This window comes from Balaenoptera acutorostrata, chromosome 6 (assembly GCF_949987535.1).
Source record: "Balaenoptera acutorostrata chromosome 6, mBalAcu1.1, whole genome shotgun sequence".
Classification (NCBI taxonomy): domain Eukaryota; kingdom Metazoa; phylum Chordata; class Mammalia; order Artiodactyla; family Balaenopteridae; genus Balaenoptera; species Balaenoptera acutorostrata.
This window is the reverse complement of record NC_080069.1, coordinates 54,402,795-54,418,717: the sequence shown is the minus strand read 5'-3', so window position 1 is coordinate 54,418,717 and position 15,923 is coordinate 54,402,795. Positions and strand designations below refer to the sequence as shown.

Here is a 15,923-nt window from a genome sequence, read left to right as displayed (position 1 = left end):
GAACACAGCAGACAGGCTGTATAAAGACCTCCTAAGCCCCCAGAGGCCTCTAGACATGGCTCCACCCAACAGTATGCAAGCACTGGTGCTCTAGACCAGCGTTACCCATTGGGGAGGCAGACACCAGATTCAAAACCACAGTCCTGCAGCCAATGGACCCAGCCTACCCACAGCTAGCTACACCCTGCCCTGGGACAAGCTGGGCCCCAGCCTTGCCCACTAGCAGGCCAAAACAAGCTTGGGGACACCCTGGACCCTGTACCCAACTGTGTCAGGAACCACCTCCCCCAACCCCCACTAGTGATCTGACACCAGCTGAGGGATCCCTGGGCCCTGCAGCCAGACTCAAGGACCTGGCTCTGCTTGCCAGTAGTCCAGCACTAACCTTGGGACATGGGCAGGTGACAGCCCCAGAGTCTTCTGGACCTTGGCTCCGCCTACCAGTGAGCCGGCACTAGCCCTGTGGCCCCCTGGGGTCTTGCAGTCAGCTGCCCAGTGACAAGGCCCTACTAACCAGCAGCTGGCAGCCTCTGCACCAGGCAGGGTCTGGCAACCAACCACACTGGGAGCTAACCAAGCCTACCAGACCTCCCACATAGCCCGCCCCAACAGAAAGACCCACACAATCCTCATGGGGGGAAATGAGATGGGAGTGCACTGCTGGGACGCAGAAGACATCTCCTACAGAAGGCCACTTCTCCAAGGTCGGGAAACAGACAAAATGAGCTTGCCAAGGAACATGTTCCAGATGAAGGAAGAATGAAGTGGAGATACACAACTTACCTGAGGAAGAATTCAGGGTAATGATGGTACAGATGATCAAAGAACCTGGGAGAAGAATGGAGGCACAGAGAGAGAAGTTAGAAGTTTTTAACAGAGTTAGAAAATATACAGAACAACCAAACAGATATGAAGAAAACAATTACTGAAATGAAAAATATATATGAAGGAATCAACAGCAGACTAAATGATACAGAGAAATGAATCAGTGAGCTGGAAGACAGAGTTATGTAAATCACTGCTGCTGAACAGAAAGAATGAAAAGAAATGAGGACAGTTAAAGATACCTCTGGGACTACAATAAGCACACTAATATTTGCATTATAGGGGTCCTAGAATGAGAAGAGAGAGGGGGAAAAGGAACTGAGAACATATTTGAAGACATAATACTTGAAAACTTCCCTAACCTGGGAAAGGAAACAGTCACCCAAGTCGAGGAAGCACAGAGTCCCATAGAGGATTAACCCCAAGAGGAACACACCAAGACACATGGTAATTAAAATGAGAAAAATTAAAGAGAATATTAAAAGCAGCAAGAGAAAAGCAACAAACATACAAGGGAATCGCCATAAGACTATCAAGTGATTTTTCGGCAGAAACTCTGCAAGCCAGAAGGGAGTGGCACAATGTATTTAAAATTATGAATGGGAAAAACCTCCAGCCAAGAATACTCTATCTAGCAAGGCTCTCCTTCAGATTTGGTGGCAAAATCAAAAGCTTCATGGACAGGCAAAAGCTAAAAGAGTACATCACCACCAAACCAGCTTTACAAGTGATAAAGGAACTTTTCTAGGCAAAAAAAAAAAGGCCACAACTAGAAACAAAATTATGAAATGAAAAGCTCACCAGTAAAGCCAAACATACAGTAAAGGTAGGAAATCATCCAAGCACAAAGCTAGTAGGAAGGTTGAAAGACAAAAGTAGTCAGATCATCTATATCCACAATAAGCAGTTAGGGGATACACAAAACAATTATATGTAAAACATATCAAAAACAGTAATTGTGAGGGGAGGAAAGTACAATGCATTTGAAATTAAGAGACCAGCAACTTAATCACGTGTGTGTGTGTGTGTGTGTGTGTGTGTGTACGATATACAGATTGCTATATAAAAACCTCATGGGAACCAAAAACCAAAAATCTATAATGCACACACAAAGGAAAACCAAACAACATTAAAGATGGCCATCAAATCATGAGAACAAAAGAAAAGGGGAAAAAAGACCTACAAAAACAACCCCTAAACAATTAACAAAATGGCAATAAGGATATCATGTTGATAATTACCTTAAATGCAAATGGACTAAATGCTCCAATCAGAAGACACAGAGTGGCTGAAGGGATGCAAGAATAAGGCAGGTGTGTGTGTGTGTGTGTGTGTGTGTGTGTGTGTGTATACACACACACACACACACTGCCTACAAAAACTACAGATTTAGAGACACAGAGTGAAGGTGAGAGGATGGATAAAGGTATTCCACACAAATGGAAGTCAAAAGAAAGCCATAGTCGCAATACTTATCAGACAAAATAGACTTTAAAACAAAGACTGTCACAAGGGACAAAGAAGGACACTACATAATGATCAAGGGATCAATCCAAGAATAAGATATAATTGTAAATATATATGCATCCAACACAGGAGCACCTATATACATATAAGACAGATATTAACAGACATAAAAGAAGTCGATGGTAACACAATAATAGTAGAGGACTTTAAAACCCCATTTACATCAATGGACAGATCATCCAGACAAAATCAATAAGGAAACACTGGTCTTAAGTGACACAGAGCAGATGGGCTTAATTGATATAGAGAGAGAGAGCATGCCATTCAAAAGCAGCAGAATACACATTCTTTTCAAGTGCACATGGAACATTCTCCAGTATAGACCACATGCTAGGCCACAAAACAAGCCTCAGTAAATTTAAAACTGAAATCATACCAAGCATCTTTTCTGACCACAACACTATGAGACTAGACGTCAACTACAAAGTTGTGTTTTGTGCAAAAAAACACGAACACGTGGAGGCTAAACAATATGCTGCTAAACAACCAATGGATCACTGCAGAAATCAAAGAGGAATCAAAAAATACCTAAAGGCAACTGAAAATGAAAACAATGCAATCCAAAATCTACAAGATGTAGCAAAAGCAGTTCTAAGAGGGAAGTTTATAGTGATACAAACTTACCTCAGGAAACTAGAAAAATCTCAAACAAACTTTCTTTACACCTAAAGGAACTAGAGAAAGAACAAACAAAACCCAAAGTTAGTAGAAGAAAAGAAATATCAGAGCATAAATACAGACTAAAAAACAAAAGAAAGATCAATGAAACTGAGTTGGTTCTTTGAAAAGATAAATAAAATTGAAAAACTTTAGCTAGGCTCATCAAGAAAAAAGGGGAGGGCCCAAATCAATAAAATCAGAAATGAAAAAGGGGACGTTACAACCCAGACCACAGAAATACAAAGGATCCTAAAAGACTACTATAAACTATATGCCAATAAAATGGACAACCTAGAGGAAATGGACAAATCTTACAAAGGTACAATCTCCCAAGACCGAATCAGAAAGAAATAGAAAATATGAACAGACCAATTACCAGTAGTGAAACTGAATCAATAATTTAAAAAATTCCCAACAAACAAAAGTCCAGGACCAGATGGCTTTACAGGTGAACTGTACCAAACATTTAAAGAAGGGTTAACACCTATCCTTCTCAAATTATTCCCAAAAATTGCAGAGGAAGGAACACTTCCATGCTCATTTTATGAGGCCAGCATCACCCTGAAACCAAAACCAAAGATACCACACACACACACACACACACACACACACACACACACACACAAAATTACAGGCCAATATCACTGATGAAGATAGTTGCAAAAATACTCAAAAAAATATTAGCAAACTGAATCCAACAATACAGTAAAAGGATCATACACCATGATCAAGTAGGATTTATCCCAGGGATGCAAGGACTTTTCAATATCCACAAAGCAATCAATGTGATACAGCACATTAAAAAACTGAAGAATAAAAACCATATGATCATCTCAGTAGATGCAGAAAAAGCTTTTGGCAAGATTCAACATCCATTTATGATAAAACTCTCCAGAAAGTGGACATAAAGGGAACATAAGATAATAGAGGCCATATATGACAAGCCCACAGCTAACATATTCAGTGAGAAGTTGAACGCATTTCCTCTAAGATCACGAACAAGACAAGGATGCCCACTCTTGCCACTTTTATTCAACATAGTCTTGGAAGTCCTAGAAAAGCCCAGAAAAGAAAAAGAAATAAAAGGAATCTGAATTGGAAAAGAAGAAAAACTGTCACTGTTGGCAGATGACATGATACTATTCACAGAAAATCCTAATGATGCCATCAGAAAACTACTAGAGCTAATCAATGAATTTGGTAAAGCTGCAGGATACAAAATTAATATACAGAAATCTCTTGCATTTCTGTATACTAACAACAAACTATCAGAACAATAAATTAAGGAAACAATCCCATTTATCATCATACCAAAAAGAATAAAACACCTAAGAATAAACCTACCTAAGGAGGTAAAAGACCTGTACTCAGAAACTATAAGACACTGATGAAAGAAATTGAAGACGTCACAGATGGAAAGATATACCGTGTTCTTGGACTGGAAGAATTAATATTGTTAGAATGACCAAACTACCGAAGGCAATCTGCAATTCAAAGCAATCTCTATCAAAATACCAAGAGCATTTTTCACAGACCTAGAACAAATGATTTTAAAATTTGTATGGAAACACGAAAGACCCCAAATAGCCAAAACAATCTTGAGAAAGAAGAATAGAGCTAGAAGAATCATGTTCCCTGACTTCAGAGTATATTACAAAGCTACAATAATCAAAGCAGTAGGTACTGGCACAAAAACAGACACATAGATCAATGGAAAAATATAGAGCCCAAAAATAAACTGATGTAATTATGGTCAGTTAATCTATGACAAAGGAGGCAAGAATATACAATAGAGAAAAGACAGTCTCTTCAATAAGTGGTGCTGGGAAAACTAGACAGCTACATGTAAAAGAATGAAATTAGAACATTCTCTAACACCATATATAAAAATAAATTCAAAGTGGATTAAAGACCTAAATGTAAGATTGGATACCATAGAACTCCTAGAGGAAAACATAGGCAGAACACCCTTTGACATAAATTGTGTAGCAATATTTTTTTTGATCTGTCTCCTACAACAAAGTAAATAAAAGTGAAAATAATTGTGACCTAATTGAGAAGATTTTGCACAGCAAAGGAAACCATCAACAAAATGAAAAGATAATCTACTGATTGGGAGAAGATATTTGCAAATGATATGACCTATAAGGAGTTAATATCTAACATATATAAACAGCTCATACAACTTAACATCAAAAAAACAAACAGTCTGATTAAAAAATGGGCAGAACTGAACAATATTTTCCCAAAGAGGAAATGCAGATGGCTAAGAGGCACATGAAAAGATGTTCAACATCGCTAATCATCAGGGAAATGCAAATCAAAGCCACAATGAAACGTCACCTCACCCCTGTCAGAATGGCTATCATCAAAAAGAACACAAATAACAAATGTTGGTGAGGATGTGAAGAAAATGGAACCCTTGTACACTGTTGGTGGGAATGTAGATTGGTGCAGCCACAGGAGAAAACAGTATGGAGGTTTCTCAAAAGACTACAAATAGAACTACCATATGACCCAGCAATACATATCGGAAAAAACAAAAACACCAATTCAAAAAGATATGTGTGGGACTTCCCTGGTGGTCCAGTAGTTAAGAATCCACCTTCCAATGCAGGGGACATGGGTTTGATCCCTGGTCGGGGAACTAAGATCCCACATGCCACAGGGCAACTAAGCCTGCACGCCGCAACTACTGAGCCCGCGCACTCTAGAGCCCACATGCCACAACTACTGAGCCCGCACGCTCTGGAGCCTGCGCGCCGCAATGAAGAGCCCGCGCGCTGCAGTGAAAGATCCCATGTGCCACAATGAAGATCCCACATGCCGCAACTAAGATGCAGCCAAATTAATTAATTAATTAATTTAAAAAGTAAAGATACATGCACCCCAATGTTCATAGCAGCATTATTTACGATTGCCAATATACAGAAGTAAATGGATAAAGATGTGATATCTATATACAATGGAATACCTCTCAGCCAAAAAAGAGAATGAAATTTTGCCATTGGTAGCAACATGGATGGACTTGGACGGTATTATGCTAAGTGAAATAAGTCAGACAAAGACAAATACTGTATCACTTACATGTGGAATCTAAAAACCACAACAAACTAGAGAATATAACACAAGCAGACTCACAGATATAGAAAACAAACTAATGGTTACCAGTGGGGAGAGGGAAGGGGGAAGGGGGAAGGGGCAATACAAGGGATAGGAGATTGAAAGGTACAAACTGTTACGTATAAAGTAAGCTACAAGGATATACTGTACAACACAGGGAATATAGCCAATATTTTATAATAACTAAATTGAGTATAACATTTAAAACTAAGAATCACTATATTGTACACCTTATATAATATTACACATCAACTATATTTCAATTAAAAAAATTTCTTTAATGGAACCACAGGAAAAAATATATATTTTTTCTCTGATTATCTGACCCTCTCTATACACCAAGAGTTACCATAGGGATTTTGTATTCATTTATTTGAGTATGACCTGAAGACTTTGAACTTTCACATACACAATAAAAACTTCTGCTGGTTTTTGTCATTACTGTTTTTATAAAAAGCCTACATTTACTGTAATCCATCTAATTAAGGACTTTAACTTTCAACCAGTAGATGGCAGAATAACATCAACCCCTAGAAAGTAGTTGTTCAGAGACTGTTACCAAGAAAATAGAGGAACTATCTATTATTAGTGCATTTGGTTAAGGACCACAACTTTAACAGTTCTGTAGTGTATGCAATCATCTTTAGTGAATACCTAAGTCTTCTTTTTTCAACCATCACTCTGCCATTCAAATATATGCTTAAAAGTGGATACTAGCAACACAGATAAGCTATCAAAATCGGGGAAGAAATTCCAAAAAATTCATTTTTAAAAGTATTTATGAGGGGGGCTTCCCTGGTGGCGCAGTGGTTGAGAATCTGCCTGCCAATGCAGGAGACACGGGTTCAAGCCCTGGTCTGGGAAGATCCCACATGCCACGGAGCAACTGGGCCCGTGAGCCACAATTACTGAGCCTGTGTGTCTGAAGCCTGTGCTCTGCAACAAGAGAGGCCGCGATAGTGAGAGGCCCGTGCACCGCGATGAAGAGTGGCCCCCACTTGCCACAACTAGAGAAAGCCCTCGCACAGAAACGAAGACGCAACACAGCCATAAGTAAATAAATAAATAAAAACTAAAAAAAAAAAATCATTGGCCTTTAAAAAAAAACAACAAAAACCCAAGTTGATCATATATTTAAAAAAAAAAAAAAAAGTATTTATGGGGACTTCCCTGGTGGCGCAGTGGTTAAGAATCTGCCTGCTAATGCAGAGGACACGGGTTCGATCCCTGGTCCGGTAAGATCCCACATGCTGCAGAGCAACTAAGCCCGTGCACCACAACTACCAAGCCTGCGCCCTAGAGCCCACGCGCTGCAACTACTGAGCCCACAATGAAGAGTAGACCCCACTCGCCACAACAAGAGAAAGCCCATGTGCAGCAACAAAGACACAACACAGCCAAAAATTATTAACACATTTATGTGGAATCTAGAAAAATGGTACAGATGAATTGGTTTGCAAGGCAGAAATAGAGACACAGATACAGAGAACAAACGTATGGACACCAAGAGGGGAAAGCGGGGGGTGGGGGTGGGAGGGGATGAATTGGGAGATTGGGATTGACATATATACACTAATATGTATAAAATAGATAACTAATAAGAACCTGCTGTATATATAGCACAGGGAACTCCATTTCGCTGTACAGTGGAAACTAACACAACATTGTAAAACAACTATACCCCAATAAAAAAAATTTTTTTTCTAATTAAAAAAAAAATAAAGGTGGCGCAGTGGTTGAGACTCTGCCTACCAATGCAGGGGTCATGGGTTTGAGCCCTGGTCTGGGAAGATCCCACATGCCGCGGAGCAACTGGGCCCGTGAGCCACAATTGCTGAGCCTGCGCGTCTGGAGCCTGTGCTCTGCAGCAAGAGAGGCTGCAATAGTGAGAGGCCTGCGCACCGCGATGAAGAGTGGCCCCCGCTTGCCACAATTAGAGAAAGCCCTCGCACAGAAACGAAGACCCAACACAGCCATAAATAAATTAATTAATTAAAAAAATAAAATAAAAAATAAAGAATACCTCTCTTTAACAAAGGAATTTCAAATTCTAATTCTAGAATTATCCCTATTAAAATTACCTACAAGGCACAATGCCCCGTGTTACAACTATAATCTGCTGGAAGTATTAACCAATGCTTTAAATTATGATACAAATAATATGAAACAAGGTTTTTATACTATGCAGATAACATGACTAAGGTAAAAAAAGAGAATCCCCCAAAATGCCCCCAAAATGTTAAGAATCAATGAGAGTAATAACAAAAATAAACATGGTAAAATCACGTATTTCCTACTACTGCAATAGAGTTTGAAATACAATGTGAAAACAAAACCCCATTCAAAACAGCAATCTACATGCCAAGGGCAACTTGAATAAAATATCATTATAACTGAAGAAAAAGACCCTAGTTTGCCCATATTATAAATAAGACTTTTATTACATGATTTTTACAAAGCATAAAAATTCAGAAAGTAAAGATTATTCAAAAAGTTGTGATGGAACAAGTGGATAATAACTTGGAAACAGAAAACTAGTAAAAAGCTATATCCATAACAATAACATAAAATACCAGGGTAATTACACCTTCACATGATGGGGGGAAACTGTGCAAGACAGCATGAAAAAAAATGACAAAGGAAAAACTAATTTCACTACATTACAAAAAAATACCTTGTATGTTAAAACATGCACTCAAAGAAAGATGGGAAAATACTTGCTGTAAATAAAGATTAATAGTCTTAATATAAAAGGAATTTTCATAAATTTATTTTAAAAATTCACCTTCATTTCAACCAGAAAAAAGAAAAGCTATTTGAACAAGAGACAAGCAGCAAATGCTACCTTAGCACATTAAGAATAAGCACTGACAAAGCAATAGAGTAAAGGACAAGGAATGTGACATCAGTACTATGTAAAAAAACACAAAATTATCACCAAAAGGTCAAAATGCAAAAAAAGACAGACATATTTGACTATTAAACAATGTGTAAAGGTGGTCAAAAGGTACAAATAAGTCCTGGTGATATAATGTTCAGCATGGTAACTATCAATAATACTGTATTTTATATTTGAAAGTTGCTAAGAGAGTAGATCTTAAAAGTTCTCATCACGAGAAAAAAATTGTAGTAACTATGTGTGGTAATGGAAATTAACTAGACTTGTTATCATTTCATAATATATACATATATAGAATCATTATGTTGTATGCCTGAAACAAATATCATTATATCTGAATTTTTAAAAATTGAATAGCCCAGCCCCCATAAAAATGACATAAATTGAGGAAAAATGTCTTTGTAGCTAATAGGATACTTAAAATAATGGACAGGAACAAATGATTCACATATGAAAAAATGCACATGCTCAATAAACAAAAATTTCAGTGTTTCCAATAATTAAAGAAATATAAATCCAAACAGTAAGATAACTGGAACTGCCAAGATTGCCTTTGAAATAGTCACTAAACACATTCTGGTGGAAACGCATAGTCACACACTCCTGGAAATATTTTTCAAAAGCCTAAAAAAGCCTACACTATTTGACTCAGATTTTACTTAGAATTTATCACAGGGTAATAGAGATAAACAAAATTTTATGAAAGAATATTAAATCTTAATTTATGATAAAAAATTGGGGGTAGATATTTAAATATATAACCATAGGGAAATGGAAAAAAAATATGAAGACACATTCATGGGTGGAATACTGTATAGACATTTAACACTTTCAAATAAAAAAACTTGTGAAAATCATTAAGACAAAACTAAAGTAAAAAATTACGCAATACAATGACAATTAGTAACAAGTATCTTACTAAATGCTTCTCTGTGTATGTTTTATGCTAATTACTTTATAATATTATCTCCTTCCAATTCTGATATAGATACAATTATTAATGCCCACCACTGATCCCACAGACAAATGAGAAAATGAAGCTTAGAGAGGTTAACTTACCCTAAGGTCTTTCAATCGTTGAGCTGCGGATAGAACGGTGGTTTTACTTCTGATAGTATGCTTCTGTAGTTTTGAATGAAATTTTCTGTAGGAGTATATTGTCTTTATAATCAGAACAAGATAATTTTAATTACAAACCAGAAAAATTTGAACATGATTAAATGTTTGCTTTGCAGATAATCTACAGAAATACTACTCTTGGCAAGTGGGAAAAAAATTAAATATGGATTTTTATCTGGTTTAAAAATGGAATCTGTTTTTCTTAATGCACATGCATTTGATAATTAGGATAAAAGCACCTTACATATTATTTTCTAATACATACAGATTTTAGAAAACTTGGTGAAAGCCATAATGAAAGCAGTGTGTGCCTTTGGAAGTTGAACTTACTTCCTTTTATCATCCAGATTTTAGCTTAAGTTCTGACATATTTGCAAAGTATTTGGCAAATGTCTGTACATATATAAATTCATAATATACCTAGTATTAACATGTTACTTCTGACATGTGGAATCACTGATAATTTACACCCTCTGTTCACTTTTATTTTCCTGTACTCACTGTAATAGACAGGAATTATTTTTATAATCAGGAAACTTAAAAAAGCTTATTTTTGAACCTATCAGAAAAACTAAAAGAAGAAATTAAATGTTAACACAATGCTTTACATGCTTGCAGCTTTTATCCTCTTTTAAATATTTTTCTAAATGTTCCGTAAAAAAAAAACTATCAGCTTGTAAAATAAAGATATCTCTCCAATCATGTCAGTCACCTAAAATTTATCTGTAAGGAAGGAATTCCAGATTTAATTAGATTTAATTAGCATAGCACCGGTCAGCTGTTTTATGATTATCAAGAGTCCTGTCAATTGCAGAAAGTTATACAGTAAAAGAATGAGAGGTGGGATGTGAGAGGCTGGAGGTAGGGGGTAAAGGTGGAGCAGTTAACTTACCTGGCTGAACAATATTTAGTTAATTACAAAGCAACAGGGTCAAATGTAATAGAAGGCAGAAACCTTTTCTCAACAACGGAAAGTGAAAAGCTTATGCAGAGCAGACATGGGGCAATCAATACAATACCATCTCAGCATGTCAGAATTAGCGCCAAAAAAGTACTACATCAAAATGATGTAAAAAATAAAGGAACCATAGCAAAATTATACCCAAAAGGTCAAAATGCAAAAAGATGGACAAATTTGATCTCAAAAATTAACTAAACGGCCCTGCCTTTGTAAACCTCTAACAGATTGAGAAAAAAAGTCAATGCAAGCAAATGCCAGTTAAATTATATTTATTATATAAAGAGATCCTATAACTCGATATGAAAAAGGAAGCAACTCCAATAGGTATTACAAGGGCAAAGGATATTAACATTCGATTAAAGAGGAACACAGCTACTCAAAAAACACAAATATTTAACTTCGTTAATAATTAAGGAAATAATTGGGATGCTATTTCTTGCTTATTCAATGCACAAAGTTATTAGCAATTTCTACTTTTTCTATTTCCTAAATGTTCTCAAATGTGCTATTTTTAGTAATAAAAAATTGAATCATTAAAAAAAATAGGAAGTATGAAATTTTCTGCCAATGCAGAAATCATAAAAGCATTAAAATGAATCAACACCTGTATGGGCAGTGAGGTTCAGATCCCTTGAAGCCAATTCCTTTTGTCTTGGTTCCTGAGTTTTATTATGAGGTTGTCAATAAAGAGAAGGTTGTTCCTGATTTACACTATGACAATCTCCCAAGTATAGGGATATAAATATAAACATATGTATGTAAATGTATATATGTAAATTATTTCTTCAGGTAGACAATTATTCCAGGGAAGTAACTCTTCAGATTCTTCAGAATCACTCACTTCGGAGGGCTCCTATGATTCCATTTGTGGATAAGGTCCCATTTAAGATCTCCCCATGTGGTTCTGAACCAGTAGGGATGCCCTTGGTATTGAAGAGGCTGAAGATCTACTTTAGTACTGCCTGCAAGACAGAAGCGTCCTAGGCTTTCTACAGCTGGCTTCTTAGGGAATCTGAAATTGGTCCTGTCCTTTAGACATAGCCAAAAGGACATTTTTCTGCTCTGACGCCAAACAGTACATCTTCTGCTTGCTCAGATTATAGCCTTGAGGCAGATCACACAAAGCTCAGGATGCACATGGGCTGGAGCAGCACCAGGGCAACCATCTCAAATCAAACAGTCGTGTTAGAATGACTAAGTTGGGAGACTGAACTTAAAAACCTATAGCTTTGTTCAGAATGTTTTTCTTTGTCTTGTTCATAAGTTTTACTGAACAAAAAGGTGGAATGTAGCAGAGCCTAAAGTTACTGAGCAAAAGCAATTCTCTGAGACTTGAACTTTGCTAAATAACCTGTATAAAGGCAACTCTACAGAAAACAATATACAAGCAGAAAAAGTGACAAGTTTGATCTGTAGTAACAATTCAGTCAAATGACAAATTTGGTTGTCAATTTAATGTTGTAGTTCTTATCTACATCAATTCCGCAAGACTACATAGACATTTATTCTCTAATACTGAATTTCCATTTGAACAGAAATAGCTGCTAGGTGGAAGAAAAGAATTTAAATTTAAAAACAATTTCACTATAGCTAAAGTGCCAATTGATTTAAAAATTATATATGTGTATGCATGCATATACATATGTATGTATGTGTATATGTGTGTGTGTGTGTGTGTGTGTGTGTGTATTTTCTCTCTCCCTCTCCCCAGAAAGATATGAAATCCTGACTTAGGGTTATACTATTTTTTGAGTTAATATTTTTGAATTTATTATTTCTCTGGTCTGCCTAAGAATCGTCACATATTCTGAATGTACCCACACAATCTGGTGAGTTGGCAGCTATGTCAAAAACTCTATGAAAAAAGGGAGGCAGCTAATAAGGCTTGGAGACCTTTTTTGTTTATTATTTTAGGTTAGAGCAGGCAGCCTCCCTTTGATGTTTTGTAGTCAAAGATGAAAACTTTCAACTTTGAAGCATAATGAACATAATTATACATTTACTACAATCACCTACACTTTGACTTACACAACACCACAAAAAGACATCTAACATTTTTCTACTTATCTTTTTACATTTGTTAAACTGGCTATGTTAAATACGTTTTCAGAATGCATTTGTTAACCATTTGATAAACATACTAAACCAAGCAATACAAATAACATCAATTACCTTTTTATCTAATAACTGTACCAATCAATGTAAGAAGATACAACTGAAGGGGAAGTATGGGATCATCCATGATGCACTGCAAAGGTATTACACCTTGGTCCTAAGAATGATCTGAAGGTGCTGAAAGAGGTGATTCTCTGGAAGGTGACCCAGGGTTTTCTTCAGGTGGAAAAACTGTGAGAGTACAAGCTCGAATGCCACCAAGTGACTCTGGAAGGTCAAAAACTTTATGCCACTCATCCTTTTCTGGGTCATATTTCTGGACAATTTCTACCATACAACGATTATTCCAAGAATATCCACCTACGACATAGATTTTATTTTCAAAGACGGCAACTCCGACATCACTTTGACCTCTTAACATGGCAGCAATTGGTGTCCACTGGTCAAGGGTTGGTGAATAGTATTCACAGCTTAGAACATCATCATAATCACTTGTTCCTCTGAAGTGATTGCCACCAATGACATAGAGCTTGTCTCCAACTGTACACATGCAATGCAGACCTCTGACTGTAGTCATTGGAGCCTTCTGTGTCCATTTGTCTGTATCAGGGTCAAAACACATGAGCTCGTTTTGGAAAGTATCATGAGTAATTCCTCCTGAAATATACATTAAGCCTCCATACACTGTTCCAGCATGGCCATAGTGGGGTTCACTCATTTTTGCAACATAGCTCCACTCATTCATTCTTGGATTGTAACATTCTACTGTGGCCAGCTCACCAGCTGCACTTCGCCCACCAACGGCATACAAATGTCCTTTGAGAGCACTCAAGTGGAAAAATGTGCGCTTTTCATTTAATGAAGCAACCTGCATCCACTTATTATACCGAGGATCAAATCTGAAAACGGTATCAACGGCAGTTTTTCCTTTTGTATCATAATTACTTTGACCACCAACTACATAAAGAAAGTTTCCAATGACAGCAATGCCATGCTGGTAACGAGGAGCATCCATGGGGGCTAAAGATCTCCACTCTTGCGCCCTTTCATCATACATCCGTAATTCTTTACTGACAACCAGCTGCTGCCTCAAAACTCCTCCTAATGTAACCAAGTGGGTTGAGTCAGATCTAATGGCAGTTCTATCTGACTGCATCACTGGCTGCATATATGGCATCATTTGGTAATTGCTAGCTTCCAAAAGCAAATTCACACAGGTATTGTCTGTTCTCATGAAATCTACTGTCTGCACATAATTGATGAGATCCTGTGGTGTCATCAGTGGAAATCGAATATTCTTCATTAATTTTGCAGCATAATCCATCCGAGGGTCTTCCAACCTTAGCCAGCGACAGGCAGCCTTGAAAAGCTCAAGTTCAGTACAGTGCTTAAGACTATTGCTGGAAAGCACAAAGGCAAGCCGTTCAAAAGGGAGTTTCAGAAACTCCCCAGTACTCAATAATGCAGGAAAATTCTTCAGGATGAAATTATTGACATATTTATCTACTTCTATAAGATTGTAGGTGTTAGCAATTCGTCCAACTTCAACACAGTTATCTAAAGAGACTCCTGAAATAAGAAACACTTTACAGAAGTCTAAAACAGGTAAAATTTGCAAAAAGCTGGCAGCTTCAAGTGTGTCCTGAAGATTGTCCATATTAAGAGAAAGTTTTGCAGTATAAATAAAATCAATTATTTTCTTCAGACCAACTTTGTTCACCCCATGAAGCTTAATGCACATTAAATCTTGTTCTTTCATTCCACCTGTGAACATAGCCTTGAAATAATCACTAGCAGATGCCATCATAGCTCTATGAACAGGGAAGATTTCATCTCCATCACCTGGTACCAGGGTCACGTCACAAAGCAATCCTTCTATTCTAAGCTGATCAAAGCCTTGCAAAACCACCGAACTGTGAGTATTGCTGGTAAAAAAACGTGTGGTTCCTGCCTTGCAAGGCTGTAAATGGGCGGAGACGCCCATTTCACCGTTACCAAGAGACACTTTCATGTGAAAGCCTTCCTCTTGCACAAAGATGTATGCCGGCCAAAGAGGTTATGACTTGAAAGCTTTACAGGAAACGAGGATGTCCCAAGAGCAAGAGAGCTTGCTTTCCTTATCAAGGGCAAACAGTCACTGTGGCACACCTCAGAACACACCAGTCACTCTCTAAAAATTGTTCTACAGCAGGACCACAGAGGGCTGTGGACCTCAAATCTGTTTATTATGTAGATGATTCATCACCTGAAGGCAGTTTAGTGACCCGGTTCACCTCGTCCGGCCTGCGTTGCCGCTCCTCCCGCAGTTCCGCTCCGGGCCAAGGGGGAGGTGCCGCCACGTCCTGCGGCCCCTTGGCTCGCTCGGCGGCGAAGCCGGGCACCTCAGCGAGCGGCCCGCCGCGCCCTCCGCTGTCCTTAGAACGTCGCCGCGGCTACGGGCCCGTCCTGGAGCAAGGGCCTGGAACACGGGGCTGCAACACGGGCCGAGGCCCCGACGCCGAACCGGTCCTTCCGGAAAGGCCTGCTCCCAGGATCCCCCGGGCTAAGAGCGGCCGTGGCAGCTACTGCGGCTGCGCAGCCGCCTGACCTCGCCAGTGGGCGGTCGTGTGGGGGATGGGAGGAAGTGGGCGGGGGACTGGAAGGGCGGGGTTTGGGCAAGGCGGGGCTGTGCAGGATGGGCCCGCGGGGCCTCTT

At 38.3% G+C, this 15,923-nt stretch overlaps 1 protein-coding gene and 1 long non-coding RNA gene across 5 annotated transcripts in view; one reads left to right on the top strand and one right to left on the bottom strand.

The window, feature by feature from the left end:
• LOC130708387 (uncharacterized) overlaps positions 1–15,923 on the top strand; it is a 39,725-nt gene that overhangs the window by 19,729 nt on the left and 4,073 nt on the right. The window lies entirely within an intron of this gene.
• On the bottom strand, positions 11,367–15,796 carry KLHL9 (kelch like family member 9). Its single transcript, XM_028165098.2, has one exon. It carries the CDS (start codon positions 15,238–15,240, stop codon positions 13,387–13,389), a length of 1,854 nt encoding a protein of 617 aa, XP_028020899.1. The 5' UTR covers positions 15,241–15,796; the 3' UTR covers positions 11,367–13,386.